At 43.2% G+C, this 11,704-nt stretch overlaps 1 protein-coding gene across 1 annotated transcript; it reads left to right on the top strand.

The window, feature by feature from the left end:
• The first annotated feature begins 366 nt into the window (after nucleotides 1-366).
• On the top strand, nucleotides 367-11,538 carry dnajb4 (DnaJ heat shock protein family (Hsp40) member B4). The gene is made up of 3 exons (XM_086153339.1): nucleotides 367-880; nucleotides 5,904-6,484; nucleotides 8,688-11,538. The coding sequence occupies exons 1-3, from the start codon at nucleotides 670-672 to the stop codon at nucleotides 8,916-8,918; spliced, it is 1,023 nt and encodes a 340-aa protein (XP_086009465.1). The 5' UTR covers nucleotides 367-669; the 3' UTR covers nucleotides 8,919-11,538.
• Nucleotides 11,539-11,704: the final 166 nt, after the last annotated feature.

Genomic DNA, 11,704 nt, shown 5'->3' with positions numbered 1-11,704 from the left:
AATGCAATGACTGAAAGTGTTGATATAAAACACTGTCTGGCTCTGGAGTTTGGTGTAAAATTACAGCACAGGCCTGTGGAAACACTTTTTTTTTTTGAATAATTATTTAATTACAGCTTAAAAACTAGGGCACCTCCCCTGAATATGAAATTAAGATTAGGAGAGGAGAGGGGGGGAGTGAATTCATGGAAAAGATTACAGTACAAAAATGATTAAAATAAAAAAAAAATCTAAAACCTTTCCTATGTTCTAAAATGAAAAAACAAACAACACACACACACAAAAAAAATGACGAATTGTCTGCGCGCATGCGCCATACAACCTCACTGACATCATCCCATTCCTGTCTCGGCACCGGAAACAGAATTACCCTAAGCACCGCTAGCTTGACGTTGGCGCCGGGGGCTGCAGGGGAGGGAGATGCGTCTATTTAAAGAGGGTCATCCAGTCACAGATAAATAACAGGGGCTCCACGGTGTTGACTAATCGCCTCTAAATGGTCTTCATCCTGTACTCGGACTCCTCTTCTCGCTCATAAATCCGGACTAAAAGCCGGATCTTTGCAAACGAGAACATCCGTCGATCGGATCCAGGCGACAGCAGCTCTCCTGCAGGGGCTTTTTCCTCTCCCTCCCTAAAAAAAAAAAAAAGGCTGAAAAAATAAAAGAAATGGGGAAAGATTACTATAAAACGTTGGGGATCTCCAAAGGAGCGACGGAAGAGGACATCAAGAAAGCCTACAGGAAACAAGCTCTGAAATGGCATCCGGATAAGAACAAGTCTGCAGCCGCCGAGGAGAAATTCAAAGAAATCGCAGAGGCTTATGAAGTCCTGAGTGATCCAAAGAAAAGGGAGATCTATGACCAGTATGGTGAAGAAGGTAAAGGTTTTAGGTTTTTTTTCAATTTTAATATTGCATTTTTCTTAGGGGAGGAGGGTGAGGGATGACCTTCAGTGGATTGCTTTGTTGTAAAATTTAAAAAAAAAAAAAAAAAAAAAAAAAAAAGGCCTGGAAAGATGTAAAACACAGCTGGCTCAGGATTCTGTCTCACCAGCAGGCCCAGAAAACAGCTGTCCAACCCATCAGACAGGATTTTTTTATTTAGTTATTTTCAAAAATAAGGATCTGTTCTAGCCGAGCCCCACGTTCCCGCAAAGACGCGTTTTATCTCCAGAACCAGCTGGTCGAAGGTGAAAAGCCAGCTTGGACCATGTGGGGGTGCCCCGTCACCTCAGCCAGGCACCAGGAAACAGCCTGTGCGCCTCATTAAGTGTGTGTGTGTGTGTGTGTGTGTGTGTGTGTGTGTGTGTGTGTGTGTGTGTGTGTGTGTGTACGTGGGGGGGATTAAAACCAGCAAAGGGCGTGTGGGGATCTGACGCTGAGCAATCAAACAACCAAAAGTGTGAAGGCACCGTGGAAAGAGAACCTCGAGATGTGCCTCCCGTGGCGAGCTCATGATCTTCACCATGAACAGAACTGAGATCCGGATTTTGGCGAGATTCAGGATTTGTCGTTGTTATTTGTGATATTTATGTGTTTCTGGAGAGGGGTTGAGATGCGAGTGCATCAGGGATCAGCTCCATCTTGTTTGTTATGGTGACGGACAGGCAGACCGAGGAGGTTAGACTAGAATATCCGTGGAATGCACTGTTTTGCAGATGACGTTGTGATCTGTGCTGAGAGCAGGGAGCAGGTGGAGGGGAAGGTTGTGCCAAGAAAGAGTACTACAGAAACAGTATTTGCTTCAAGAATGCTGATAGAGAAAGTCAGAGAGAGCTGCTTTGTGCCTTTGTGGACATACAAAAAGCATTCAACGGGGTGCTGATGGAGAAACAATGATATTATATGAGGAAGTCTGGTGCAGGACATGTATGCAAGGTGTGCTGTGGAGAAATGGAGGTGGGGCTACACCAGTGGTCACCTTTGAGGCCCTTCTTGTTCGCTATGTTGACAGACAGGCTGACTGAGGAGGTTAGACTGGAATATTTATGGAATGTATCATTTTGAAGATGCCATTGTGATCTGAAGTGAGAGCAGGGAGCAGGTGGAGGGGAAGGTTGTGTGAGCAGCAGGATGTTTCATGCCTAGAAAGAGTACTACAGAGGCAGTATTTGCTTCAAGAATGCTGGTAGAGAAAGTCAGAGAGAGCTGCTTTGTGCCTTTGTGGACATACAAAAAGCATTCAACAGGGTGCTGATGGAGAAACAATGATATTATATGAGGAAGTCTGGTGCAGGAGATGTATGCAAGGTATGCTGTGGTGAGGTGGAGGTGGGGCTACACCAGTGGTCACCTTTGAGGCCCTTCTTGTTCGCTATGGTGACAGACAGGCTGACTGAGGTGGTTAGACAGGAATCTTTATGGAATGCATCATTTTGAAGTGATCTGAAGTGAGAGCAGAGAGCAGGTGGAGGGGAAGGTTGTGTGAGCAGCAGGATGTTTCATGCTTAGAAAGAGTACTACAGAAGGAGTATTTGCTTCAATAATGCTGGTAGAGAAGTACAGAAGAGGTCTGAGAGAGCTGCATTGTGCCTTTGTGGACATACAAAAAGCATACGACAGGGTGCCGGGAGAGGAACAATAGTATTTTGTATGAGAGAGTCTGGAGTGGCAGAGAAGTATGTTAGACTGGTGCGGGACATGTATGTGAGGTGTGCTGTGGTGAGGTGGAGGTGGGACTACATCAGTGGTCAGCTGTGAGTCCCTTCTTGTTCGCTATGGTGACAGAAAGGCTGACTAAGGAGGTTAGACTGGAATCTCTGTGGAATGTATTGTTTTGCAGATGACATTGTGATTTGAAGTGAGAGCAGGTGAAGGGAAAGGTTGCGTGAGCAGCAGTTTGGTTTAGTGCCCAGAAAGAGTACTAAGGGGCAGTACTTGCTTCAAGAATGCTGGTAGAGAAGGTCAGAGGGAGCTGCATTTTGCCTTTGTAGACAGAAAAAGCATACGAGGAAGAGGAATTGGTATTGTAGGAGGAAGTTTTGGAGTGGCAGAGAAGTATGTTAGACTGGTGCAGGACATGCATGCGAGCTGAGACCGTGATGGGGTGTGCTGTGGTGAGGTGGAGGTGGAACTTGTTCGCTATGGTGACAGACAAGCCGACTGAGGAGGTAAGACGAGAATCACCCCGAACTATGTTGGACTATGCAGAGGACTTTGTGATCTGTCATGTGAGCAGAGAACAGGGTGAGGAAAATCTTAATAGGTGGAGGTATTGTCTGGAAAGGAGAGGAATGAAGGTTAGTCGCAGCAAGACAGGATGCACGTGGGTGAATGAGAGGAACACAAGTGGAAGGGTTAGGCTACACGGAGTGGAAATGAAAGTGGAGGATTTTAGGGACTGTAAATCAACAATTCAGAACAATGTAGACAGATGGAGAAAATGCCAGGCATGATTCGAAGGAATGAAAGAAAAGGTATGAAAAGGTTGGTGTGATAGATATTCTGGAGATAAAGTCAGACTGAGATAGCTTGGACACTAACAGATGGTGAAGATCTGGATGGAAGGACGCTGAGGTTGGAACTGCCAGCTAGGAGGTCTAGGGGAAGACCACTGAGGAGACTTCAGGGGGGCGTGAAAGAGGACATGAAGTTTGTTGGCATGAAAGGAAAGGGTTAGATGGAGGCAGATGATTGGCTGTGGTGACCCCTTAAGGGAACAGCCTGATGACAGTCACCTCCTCTTTCTTGCCTGTCTTACACTTACATTTTGGACAAAAGTATCAGCAACATTGAACTGTGACTTCCTGGTTCACATTCAGCAGGCACACATGGAACCGCCTCCAGGTCAGCAGAACTTGTCTCGTTCCACGACATACAAGTATACTCCGTGTTCTGGTTGACATTTGCCCGGATCTGGACGTTCCACTGAGGTGTCATTGTGGTCTTGCATGATGGTCTTAGGACAAAAACCCGTTCATCCAATGAGAAGAAGCAGAGGTGGACCAGGTTACAAGCCGCTCAGTGCGCATATGGTTTTAAGTAGGAAGTGGGTGAGTCTTCTCTGACCCACCCACCCAACTCTTGGCTTTAAAAAAAGGAAACAAAAAAAAACACTTTAAATCAAGGTTTCCTACCCAATGAGGATATCCAAAGCCGTCAAATGGCATACCTTATCACGGTAATGACCAGGAACTCCGACATGTCACGCTGTTGGATGCTTTTGTTAACCAGAACAGAGCCCTCTTCTTTGGTGGTGTTCAGTCAACTTCCCTCAGAAACAGGTTCGAATGGATGGTTGTGGACTGCGAACTCTTGACAGCTCGGCCTGGTACCAAGCAAGGCCGTTACCCAAACCTCTATGTAAGGGTTGCTTGTTTTTGGTCACTTTGAAAAACCTTGGGTCCTTCATCACTTACCTTGAAGGAAATGGTAAATGGTCTCCACTGAGTGCCTTACGCTAGATAGCATTCACCCATTCACACTTACATTCAGTGGTGGCAGAGCTGCCATGCAAGGCATGGACATCGGGAGCAACTCGGGGTTTGGTACCTCACGTAGCTTCGGCATGGAGACAGGAGGAGCCGGGGAACGAACTGCCATACCTTCTGATAGGACGGACGCGTTGCCTTACCAACTAAGCCAGGGTCATTTCGGGACAGTCGGGGCCCTGGTCTATAAAAAAGGTCATACAAGTAAACCCACAGAATTTGACTTACGTTGGAGAACTTTACCACGGAGTTACATTTATATCATTCAGAAACCAGTGCACAAAATCAGCCTGTATTACACCAAAGTCGCCGTAGCACATATTGTGTCAGTCTCCCCAAAAACAAAAAAACGGCGATGTTAGTGTGAAGTCGAAAAATCGGCCGAAATATGAAGCCGCGAAAATTGTGACCTCGTAGCAGATGAGGACGCGGTAGTGCCTTTTTCCCACGCTGTGTCAGAACAAACTCTGGCTTGTTCATCTCATCCTGCACAAATCACGGTTGTCTCCAGGAAAAAAAAAGAAAAAAAGGATTGAAAAAATGATCTATTTGATTTATGGTAATATCCCGGGGAAACTGTTCAACATTTAGCGCTGAATGCTGGAAAACGTCCCTTACATCTCTGGTATACCGTTCTTGATATTCGCCCCGAGGCCTGCTGCCCTCAGTGTCGATCCAAGTCTGAGTGAGCTCAGATGCTGCTGCTGCTGTTTGTGGTCACGAAACAGAAAGTAAAGACCTTTCGGAATTCAAAACAGGGAGGGCAAGTTTCAGCCTGCGGGGTGGCCCTGCTTGACCAGACTGCCAAAATTGATTATTCTCCAGGACATCTTACCTCCTACCCTTTCCTTTTTACTGCCGACATCATGTTAACTGTTCGCCTGCTATTCTATAGCCATTCACTGCAACCATTCATTTCTTCTTTTATTTCTTTTTATAGTTTTATATCTTGTATTCTACTCACAACAGTTCCAAAGGGTCCACTAACATTTTTTTTGGTCAATACAATGTTTCTCCAGCATTTGCATGCATATAGGCAATTTGCACTATATTATTTTCACCTTTTCTTTTTCTTTGATGTTTATATTTACATAAATGTCGATTAATTACACTGTATCTTTTCTTTAATGTTCAAATTTACAGAAATATACCCGTCGGCCATTTCTACCGTACTACCGTACAGTATTTGCATACACATCGGACATTTGTCATGTACTTTTTTACCTTTTCTTTTTCTTCTTGTTTATGTTTACATTAATATTGGCCAATTATAAGCACGGGTCAGCGTGTACAGTACGTACCCACTCGCAAAACTGCTGCCAATGCATTCCATGCGTATTTTAGTGTTATCGAGAAGCCCGTCGTAACTCCTTTTACCATCCGTCAAACGCAAAAGAGGGTTCTCTGCATTCCTAAACTCCACTTCTGTCGCGATCACGATTAAATGCTTTCGTTCCCCTTCTGTCCGGCAGGTCTTAAGGGAGGTAGCGGTCCGACGAGCGACGGGCAGGGCAGCACCTTCACGTACACCTTCCACGGCGATCCCCACGCCACCTTCGCCACCTTCTTCGGTGGCTCCAACCCTTTCGAGATGTTCTTCGGACGTAAGGCCAACGGCCGGGACGACGAGGACATGGAGGTCGACGGAAACGATCCCTTCGGCTCGTTCACCAGCTTCAACCTGAACGGGTTCCCACGCGACGGCCACGCCGGCCTCGGGGGCCACCAGCGCCGCAAACAGGACCCGGCCATCATCCACGAACTGAGGGTCTCCCTGGAGGAGGTCTTCCACGGCTGCACCAAGAGGATGAAAATCTCGCGGAAAAGGCTAAACCCCGACGGCAGGACCATGCGTACGGAAGACAAGATTCTCACCATTGAGATCAAGCGCGGCTGGAAGGAGGGAACCAAGATCACCTTCCCGCGAGAAGGGGACGAGTCGCCCAACACCATTCCGGCCGATATCGTGTTCGTCATCAAGGATAAGCCGCACCCGCACTTCAGGCGGGAAGGTTCCAACATCGTGTATCCTGTGCGCGTGAGCCTACGACAGGTGAGGCCGTTACCCGTCGCGGTTTTAAAAGCTGGACTTATCAGTCACGTGTGACCGTTTCATCCTTCCCCCCCCCCCCCCGAGAAGCGCTGAATGAGCGTAGCGGCGATCGAAACGACGCGCTTATGTAAACGGGAGCGTCATCATTGAGAAATAGCACCTGTATCGCAAGAAGGGCAGGGAGGCGGCGGACGCCCACGGCCACCGGCTGCAAGATGCACTCACAGGAATCCTCCTACTCTCCAAAACGCTCCGGCTCCTGAATATCCGACTCTTATGGGCCCACCGGCTTGCTGTGATTCATGCCCGCGACTCAGAACATATATTTAAACGCCCCGTAATCACACAGTCATACATTTTCCTCGTTGTTGACCCATATTAACGTTGTTTTTTTTAACCCATCAAACAGCGCTAACGTCCACCAGCCAATGGGTCCATCACATATATTTGATATTGTTAAATCAGCCGATATTCTTTCACTTGTAAGTACTTATACACATCGACAGTATCAAAAGCGGAAGTATTCATGATGCAAAAATGAGTTGTGGATTTTTGTCATTTCACTGGTTGATGTTAAGAATCCACCCTCATAACATGGACGAAAAAAAAGCACGTAATATGGAATTTTGTGAATCGTCGAGAGCGGAATAAAACAAATCAAAACAACTGACATTCAACCAAATTGCAAAAGTCTCAGTGAATCCAGTGACCAGGTATCAATTAAGCATTTTACATAGAAGCTATCTATTTAAAATATAAATTTTAAATTATTTTTTATAATTATATAAAGTATGATTGAATAATTTTTTACAATTATATAAAACATAATTGAATACTTTTGTATAATTATATAAAATATAATGGGATAAATGCGTTTTTTTCTACGTTTAAAAAAAAAAAAAAATCACGTGTCGTCACATGTCAATCGCACTTATTCATTTGTCTTTCGTTTTTGCAAAAGTGCGCGGACTTGCCGATTGCTACAAAAAAAATTGCACCCATTCATTCGTCCATCAGTGAACAGTACCGTAATTTCCTGACTATTGAGCGCACCTGACTATAAGCCGCACCGGCTAAAAAGATAACTAAATGCATATATAGGCCGCATGTCTATAGTTCCATTGTCCTCTGTGTAATGACCATTTCCTGCACAATAACGCTGATTTATACAAATAAATACTAAATGCAATCATATACATGTATTTATACATGTCTATATATATGTATACATGTAACATGTATATATATATATATATATGTTACATATATTTTTGTTTCTACAAACCTTTAACTTTATATTTATTTTTTTCTCCTGAGCGTTACAGTTTTTTAATTTTATTTTATTATTTGCTATTTTATTCTTGATTCTTATATGAAGTTCTACTTTGATTGTACTCCACTAATTTGTGAGCAGGAGCTGATGATATTCAGGCCACTCCTGCACTCGGAAATTCTTTGAAAATGTTGAAAAAAATAAGGAAAAAGGGGAGACGGAAAATTTAACGGACCAAATTGGTATCATACAAATCCAGATGATATTTCTTTTCAAATTCCAGGGTGCAATGAATAACATACAACATTGCAACATGGGATATTTACACAGAAACATTTTTTTTTACTGTTAATTAAGACATACCGGTAAACTCCACAAATACAGACTGGAAATCTTTTTTTCCAGTTTTTTATTTTTCTGTGCCCGCTTTATCCTATTCCAGCTGATCGCTATCTTGGTCTTAACCATTAATGTCGTCTTATTTGGTGTCAGAATTGATTTCATCGGTCCGATGCAAAAAAAAAAAATCATAAATTAGCTGCATCGTTGTTTAAGCCACAGTGTTTTAAAGCGCAGCGGCTTATTCTCCGGAAATTGCGGTCGATAGCGCAGCAATATCAAATTAAATTTCCCCATTAAATGAACTGAAACCCTATTAATCCATTCCAGCCTCACTTTTTTAGATCAGAAAAATGTACTGTATAAATCAGAAATGATGTATAGAAAAATAAAAATACATAATAAAATGGTTTTATGAAACCATATGGTTTTGTTTTTATGGTTTTATTAGCGCAACATGGGAAAAAAGTTGCAGCTCAGAGTCCAGAAATGACTTTTTTCATTTTTTTTTATTTTTATGTCAAATTTAAGGCAGTGTTTCAGCCAATCGAAAGTAACATTTGCTGACCGCTTGTTTTCCTGTCTTCGCAGTCGTTATGCGGATGCTCGGTTACCGTGTCGACGATAGACGGGAAGACGTGCAACATGAAGATCACGGACGTGGTCAAACCGGGCATGAGAAAGACTGTGGCCGGGCAGGGCCTCCCCTACCCCAAAAACCCGGAGCAGAGAGGAGACCTGGTGGTCGAGTTTGACGTGAACTTTCCCGACTCGTTGCCCGGCAACGCCAGAGACGTCCTGAAACGGCATTTACCGGCTTAGGGTGAAGGGGGAGACGTGATCTCGCCTGGGTCGCCAAATCACACAAGACCCACGCGGTTCCGACAGCTCGCAGACGGACGGATTTGGCCCCAACAACCTCCTAATGAATGTGCAATTTCTATTTTCGACCTTTATGGTGTTATTTTTCCAAATACCGTGCATGCTGCCAAGTTGATAGAAGTGTAAGTGAGAGACTGTGTGGGTCATACTCCTATCATGTATTTTGGCCCTTTCTAATTTAACTTTGTTTTTGTTGGTTGGACATATTTGTCCGTTTGATCCTCCCCGCGCCCCCAAGTTCATAGTTCATAGCTTTTCGCCACTTGGTCTGGCGACCGGATCGCCATCATGTGCATTTTCGACCCTGTAAAGATCACGAGCTTGAATTTTAAAACCACCACATGAGGCGATTTTTTTTTTTTTTTTCAAATTTTTTATTTTATTTAATTTTTTTTCAGTCACGAACGAGGCTTTTATCAAATCCAGAAAAGCTTACAATCTTAACTGCTATGAACTGATAGCTTTAAAACCCCGGATGGGTTTAAAACTCCAAATATTGTTAAGCCCTATTCAAAGTCATGAAAGACTTTGAGCAATGTTACTCAGAATGGTTCTGGAAAAGTATATTTTAATAGCGAAATGTGTGATTTCTGATGTTTTTAAAAGTATGCAGTATATGACATGACATTTGACATGTGACGGCCAATATTAAAATAATCCTCTGTGAATATACGGTCGAACCTATAAATACAGCGGCGGCAGCTGCCAGCAGAAGGGGCTTTTACATTTCCACCAGGGGCCGCCACATCACTCATCGTGGCTTAGGGGCCCTCAGAGGGACCATTCCACGGCACCGTGAGGACCTCTGGACCGCCGGTTGTGTTTTTATTTCCAAGCGGGGACATATTTCTCTTAAGACAGCGATAACTAGTGTTATTGCTATTTTTAAAAACATTTAAAAAGCTGGCATTTGGTGCCTCGAACACACACCATGCATTGTGATGGGAAAATATGAAAGAAGCCAAAAAAAAAACAAAAAAAAAAACAGATTGCCATATTGAGACGTCCATGTTTGATAGAGTAAACAAATAGATTAACACCGCCACAGAAATCACTTTCATCCCGCCTTAATTTTAGCTTAGACGACCAGACGTCTAACATCTTTGGTCGGATGTTTGGATACACAGGTGTGATTCCGGATGCAAAAAAAAAGAAATCTTGCTGAAGCCCATCTACATTTCGAAGCACTTGTTATCCGAACTGCTTGTCGTGGACTCAATCGACCGCTCGCGAGTCGATCACAGGGCCACTTATAGAGAGAAACCACTATTCGCTCCCTCTGTTGCACGTTTGCGCAATTCAGGGTCTCCAAGGAACCTTCTGCATGATCTTGGACTGCGGGAGGGAATCGGAGCCCGGAGGACTCCAACCAGGGACTTTCTCGCTGTTAACGCTCATTATATTATTATTTTGTGAACCGATGTCCTATCTTCATGTGCTTTTTTTGATTATTTTCAGCCTTTCTGATTTCTCTGTTGTTATTATTAGGCAGTTTCTTTCTCGAATTGTGATCATTGCTTAATTTACGACCATCTGATAATTTCTCGATGAGTTCTGGGCAAATTTTTGTTTTGGTTTGTTTATTTGGTATAGCTGCACTTCTGTGAAAACAACTGTGCATTTACTGTAAGTTAATAAGGTGTTAAACTCCAGTTTATATTCATATAAAATGGTAAAGCAAACAAACCATTAAATGATAATCGCTTTTCTGACAAGTTCGTTTATCAAGTTAGTTTTTTTTCTGCTCCAGTCGTCACATTAACAAAGAATTCTTAGACAAAGATGATATAGACTTCATTCAGTTTGCCGGGGATTTTCTTCTTGGAGGTCATCGATATTCTGCAGCATTATCATCTCATCGTATTGCATCCGGGATATTTTCATACGTAATGTAACCATCTAAACTCAATGATAAAATGAGCAGGAACAATGGGAAAGATATAATGTTAATAATAAGCATCAGTTTTCTTGGCCAAGTGTGTTGACAAATGGAGGTAAACAAAGACAGGGACATTGTAAACAATACAAAAGAAAAAAACAACAGAAAAACTTTCTAAGAATTGCATGGAAATTGCTATAAGTCAGAAAAAGCTGAAGTACTCTTTTCATATTGCTTCGACCAATACGAAAGCGTTGCTTAGTGTTTTAATGTATTATTTAAAACCTCAAAACATTTTCCGCATGTTGCCGGTCCACCGAAAAGCTCCTGTGACTTCAAATGATCCTGCCGTTGTTTTCGTCAGATCATCTTTTTACCGACGTTACAATCCAAAACGTCGCGTCTGAGTTAAACTTATCGGTGGCCTTAATTGCAAGCGAGTGAATATTTAAACCACAATGGGGGGGTCATGCAAGTACAATGTTTCCACCCAAGTGTACGCTGCAACTTCTCTACGTCAGGGAAACATGCTCAGTCTTGCCCTTTGTTTCAGAAGAAAACATTGTATCATGTTCTTGTTATATTCTCAAAATGAGTGAAAATCAGTGCGAATGCATCATCGCTGCTTCTCAGTGTCACTTTCTATTTGTTAAAGATTGTACTTTGAAAAACAAACAAAAATGTTCATTATTATTTGCTGTTGTTGATAGACTAATTCTGTAATTCAGTCCGGCCAGTTAGTGGCTTACCAGGGGGTCATAAGGTCTCCGCAGGCAAAAAAAACAGAGGTGATGGCAGGGGTGTACCGGGCATTGTGGGAGCCCGCCGGTAACTTTCTACAGTTTTC

The sequence above is a fragment of the Fistularia commersonii genome, chromosome 10, assembly GCF_037954325.1.
Source record: "Fistularia commersonii isolate RoL2024-O1a breed Wild chromosome 10, RoL_Fcom_v1.0, whole genome shotgun sequence".
Lineage (NCBI taxonomy): Eukaryota > Metazoa > Chordata > Actinopteri > Syngnathiformes > Fistulariidae > Fistularia > Fistularia commersonii.
The sequence above is the reverse complement of the archived record's forward strand: the minus strand, read 5'-3'. Positions and strand labels throughout refer to the sequence as shown.

Bases quoted from the DNA above. Each gene is read 5' to 3' on its own strand.
- dnajb4 (XM_086153339.1), top strand. From the start codon at position 670: ATGGGGAAAGATTACTATAAAACGTTGGGGATCTCCAAAGGAGCGACG. The intron at 881-5,903 runs GTAAAGGTTTTA...TCTGTCCGGCAG, and splicing joins TGACCAGTATGGTGAAGAAG to GTCTTAAGGGAGGTAGCGGT. The intron at 6,485-8,687 runs GTGAGGCCGTTA...CTGTCTTCGCAG, and splicing joins TGCGCGTGAGCCTACGACAG to TCGTTATGCGGATGCTCGGT.